Source organism: Palaemon carinicauda, chromosome 7 (genome assembly GCF_036898095.1).
Source record: "Palaemon carinicauda isolate YSFRI2023 chromosome 7, ASM3689809v2, whole genome shotgun sequence".
Lineage (NCBI taxonomy): Eukaryota > Metazoa > Arthropoda > Malacostraca > Decapoda > Palaemonidae > Palaemon > Palaemon carinicauda.
The window spans coordinates 12,760,874-12,765,873 of NC_090731.1; the positions used below are offsets into that span (position 1 = coordinate 12,760,874).

The 5,000-nt window shown below is 37.9% G+C and overlaps 1 protein-coding gene across 2 annotated transcripts in view; it reads right to left on the reverse strand.

Moving 5' to 3' along the window:
- Positions 1-5,000, reverse strand: part of LOC137643854 (ADP-ribosylation factor-like protein 4C) — a 121,656-nt gene that overhangs the window by 12,075 nt on the left and 104,581 nt on the right. For both annotated transcript variants that reach the window (XM_068376579.1, XM_068376578.1), the window contains exons 2-3: positions 2,786-3,677; positions 1,166-1,339 (exon numbers count right to left, since the gene is read on the reverse strand). In XM_068376579.1, coding sequence (XP_068232680.1) covers positions 1,166-1,339; positions 2,786-3,223 — 612 coding nt within the window. In that variant the 5' untranslated portion in view covers positions 3,224-3,677. The remainder of the gene's footprint in view (positions 1-1,165; positions 1,340-2,785; positions 3,678-5,000) is intronic.

Genomic DNA, 5,000 nt, shown 5'->3' on the forward strand with positions numbered 1-5,000 from the left:
AAACGCTCGTGGGTTGTGTAATTTGCAGGTAGTTACGTTACAATAAGTCATAAAGGATTGAAAACTCATTTTGAATGATTAAATAGTTCATTACAGTTTCGTAGCTCATTACATACATTAGTGGTTTGCGTAATTTGTAGGTAGTTACAGTAATTCATAAAGATTGAAAACGTTGTTATGGGGAATCAAACCTTTTATTGTTTTAGGAGTGTTGATCAAAAGCATTTTTGCAATTATAGACAATTCATTTTAGCGAGGCAGATTTACAGAGATCCGCAGGGGTGCCATTTTATCTCGGAAACGTTTCCTAATCGCTGATTGGTTGGACAAGATAATTCTAACCAATCAGATAGCAGGAAACTTTTTTCGAGGTAAAAGGGCACCCCTGCGAGTCGGTGCAAATCTGCCTCACTAAAAAGAATTGACTATAAGTATTTGATTTTATAAATAGAAGGTCAGAACCAAATTGCTTTAGATAAAGGAATACCGTTAAAATAGGGAGTGTTGATGAAAATGAATGAATAAAGTTTTTATATATCTTCATTTCAGTCTAAGCAAAGTAGATCTTTACGACTACATATACAGGTATACACTAAATTCCTTAAAGAATGGAAGGTAATAGTTTTAGTTAAACGTGACATGAAACTACTATAAAAATGGAAACAACTAGAGGAGCACTTAGTAGAGAGCAGGCCTTCGCCAAGATAAGCAGTCTTATTTTGCTATTAGTGCCACTGTGTACTTGTACTTCGATGTATTTTATTCAAAATCTAATGGATTTGAACTCGAGTCATACTCTACATGTTCACCAAGTTTCGTTGAAATTGATTCGGTAGATTTTGCGTAATAGTGTTCACATACAAAAAAAAAAAAATAAACTAACAGAACTTTTGTCATTAACTTAAACACTGCGATTATTGTCAAAGTACTGTTACATACTTGTACTTTGGGGTACTTCAACCAAGATGTTACAGATTCATTCTTGGGACACACGCAAAATGACTGCCAATTTTGGTTAAAATCAGTACAGCGATATTTATGTAAAGTTGTTTGCAAACAAACAAATATTGTAACAACTAGACAGAAGTGAAAACATAGCCTTGACAAAATCATCGATTTTGCCGAAGGCAAAACTATATGAGGGTCTTAATTCCACCTATCTTACCTTGAGAACTCGAGCAAGTTCGACGCGTGCTTCTTCCATCATATCCGGCAAAGACGCAGAGTCCACCACGAAGACAATGCCATCGGTAGCCCGGGTATATGACGACCACAGAGGTCGCAAGCGCTCTCCTCCACCTACGTCCCAACACGACCATCTGTATCCTCCTCCCCACACCTGCAACATGACCAAACAACAAGGTCTTGTGAGATCGTCTAGATTGCAGAGAGTGTCGTCAAATCATCTGGATGTCACCTCTTGTTATGTGGTATAGTTAGGGAGGTTGCGTTGACATTCTATATTTTATTTATATATATATATATATATATATATATATATATATATATATATATATATATATATATATATATATATATATATATATATATATATATATATATATATAATTATATATATATATATATAATTATATATATATATATATGAGCATACATTATACACATACGTATTATATATATATATATATATATATATATATATATATATATATATATATATATATATATATATATATATATATATATATACAGAGAGAGAGAGAGAGAGAGAGAGAGAGAGAGAGAGAGAGAGAGAGAGAGAGAGAGAGAGAGAGAGAGAGAGAGAGAGAATCTTCAAACAAATGCGTAATATAAAGCTACAAAGTGAAAGAAAAAGAAAGAGCTTGAGGTCACGAAAGAGGAAAAAAAAAGAAAGTGCAAAAAAAAGGGGCCTAATTTCCTTTGAAAATAAAGGTCTCTTGGATCCAGACGTGCAGATGCCCAAGCTCCGGATACGAAAGACTGAAAACAATGTCCCTTGCACAACCTTTCCATGTCAACCTTCTCTCATACCCTAATGCCCAGCCGGATGGGTTGCAAAAGGTTTCACACTAACCCAAGTTATAAGGGTTGCAAAAGGTTCCACACTAACCCAAGTTATAAGAGTTGCAAAAGGTTTCACACTAACCCAAGTTATAAGGGTTGCAAAAGGTTTCACACTGACCCAAGTTATAACGGGAATAGAAAGTTTAAGGTCTTTGTTCGGATAACCAATGCCTGGCCACAATCTCAAGTAAGTATTCAGGTACTGTATTCAAGGACATTACACCACCCAAGATAAATTACCATTCTTCTCTCAAGAGACTATTTAAAATTTAATGTTTTGCTTTGAAACCCATCAATATTATGCTTTGCAATACCTAGATATCTAGCTATAAGTATAGCTGCTTATACATAAGTCAGCGTAGATTACTTTACTTTAGGGGCTGCTTTTCTGGTCCTATACTGCAAGGAACTGTATACCCCACCCAAAATAAATTACCATTCTTCTCTCAGGAGACAATTTGAAAAATTATGTTTTGTTTTGGAATCCATCAATATTATGCTCTATAATACTAAGAAATCTAACTATAAGTAAAGCTGCTTATGCATAATCCAGCATAGATTACTTTAAGGATTGCTTTTCTGCTCCTATACTGCAGGGAAACTCTACTCTTTAAAGGACCTTCCGTAATTAATTTCATCGTATGCATTCTAAGGCATTCAGCATTTCAAACAGCACATTGCTCGTTTATTGTCAAATCCACATTACCGTAAAAGAGTAAAGAAAACAAACAAAACTCACCTTTTCGTGGTTAAAACCGATAGTGGGCGTGGTTGCGACGTAACAACGATATTTTAACCGCGTGAGCACTGTCGTCTTGCCGGAGCCATCTAGGCCCACAAGGACTATGTGTTTTCGGCGTTTGACGACCCCCTCCACGGCCTTGGCCACCCCGGCCTTTCTCTTGGACCACGAATCCATCCTGCTCAAGGGCTTGCTTGGAAGCACGGCAGCAGGGTAGTCTCCTGCCGTGGCCGTCGGGTAAGGATGACCCGAAGGAACGCAGTGGTGGTGCTGGTATGCGGAGTTCCGCTTGGAAGGCGTCCGAAGACCCGCGCGGATTCTTTGCCCTGTTGCGACTGCCGCTCCTCCTCCTCCTTCTTCTTCTTCGTCTCCTATTTGAGAGAAGGCACGCGTGGTCTCAGCAAGGGACCCTGTGCGACTGCTCCTGCTGCACATTCAAAAGGATTTCTTCGGCTGCCTTGTCACCGAGCAAATATCCCAAGGTCGTCTAGCTGTCGCTGGCAAATATCTTTATCCTCTTCCTTTTCTCTCGGATTTTGTCTGGAATTCCAGTGTGCAAGATGATTGTGGATGACGTACAGTTACGGCTGGTTGCAATTAGAATATGCTGGTATCCAGTTTGCAGGATTGCTGGTAGAAATGACGTATGGTATGGAAATGTGGTAAAGTATGTCTGGTTGAGTAATAAGTGTGAATAAACAGTAACGAGAACAGGGTTATCTTGTCAGGATAAGGGTTATTTTTCCTTTCCCGAAAGCAAATCGTCGAGACTCGTTGATTCCGCTCTCAGTGGTCGATAGTTCGAAGTTTCGTTTAGTTGAATCAAGATAAAAAAATAGTTTTTTTCTTTCGAAGATTTGAGTATCTTCCCGTGTACACCTTTCAGTTCCTGTTGAAGGAAAAAAAAATATAATTAAGTTACAGATTTCAAATACGTAAATTAGTTATCCATATCATATGCTGAATCAAACAGGGTATAAATTTTAGAAATTTATAAAAAAAAAATTGTTTTGTAGAAACATTCACATCATACTACTACTAAAAGTATTAATGAAAAATAATACAAATTAAAGGAAGGGCCAATAAAGTCTCTAGCGATTTGACATAAAAGATACATTCTAAAATTTCATAAAAATATATTTTGTGAGTCTTTTATTTCTATAGCACTATCCACAATCTCTCTGACCAGAGGACCAGTTAGTTAACTATCCTTTGTAGGAAATAGTTTGGAAATTTATTATCATTATTATTATTATTAGCTAAGCCACAACCCCAGTTGGAAAAGCAAGATGCTACAAGCCGAAGGGATCCATAAGGAAAAACCGCCCAGTGAAGAAAGGATATAAGGAAATAAATAAACGATATGAGAAAAAATAGCATACTTTAAAAACGGTAACATCAAAACAGGTATGTCAAACTATAAAAAGACTTATGTCAGTCTGTTCAACATAAAAAAAACATTTGCTGCAACTTTGAACTGTTGAGGTTCTAGCAAGATTGATGTAAAGTATGGTTTAACCACAATTTCATTTATATAAAAGTACCCTTTTCTTGTTAAGGTCTCTAGGTTTATGATACATCAAAAGGTAAATCTTCCTTAAATGATAATTCCAAACACTTGGGTACTCCATTTACTCAGTAATGGAGAGCGAGGCCCCTCCTCCTCCGGGCAGAAATAGGCTTCAAGGATTTAAGGAATTTAGGATTTTATTAACTCTAAGCGACCCCTCTCAGGGTATGAGAGTACATTACAAAATTATAATTTGACTCACAATAATGGTGCAAGGTGGCAGTAAAAAGAAGCAAAACTACTTCTATCTGGATCTGGGGAAGCAGGACTGGAGCAAAGTGCATTCTCGCATGTACCAACGAGTGTATGATCGCCAAGCTTAATGACACGGAAAAGTGGAAACAAAGACGAAGAACAAAGAGCAGCAATAAAAATTGGGGACAAAGTGGGTGGGGCCTATTACCTTCGGTGCCATGGGGTCAAGGGGGTATGGGATTAGAAGGAGATTGTGGAGGGAGAGAGAGAGGGGGGGGGGTATGTGGTCAGATTCCTAGCAACCCCCCTCCCCCACTTCAGCTTATCAATAATCTTGTCATGGGTTCGCCATCCGGCTTGTTTTGCACAAGGAGATTCAACCGTCCAGAACAGGTTTTTTGGGGGGCTCGGTGACCTGTGTATAGGTCGCTGTCACCGCAAAGAGAG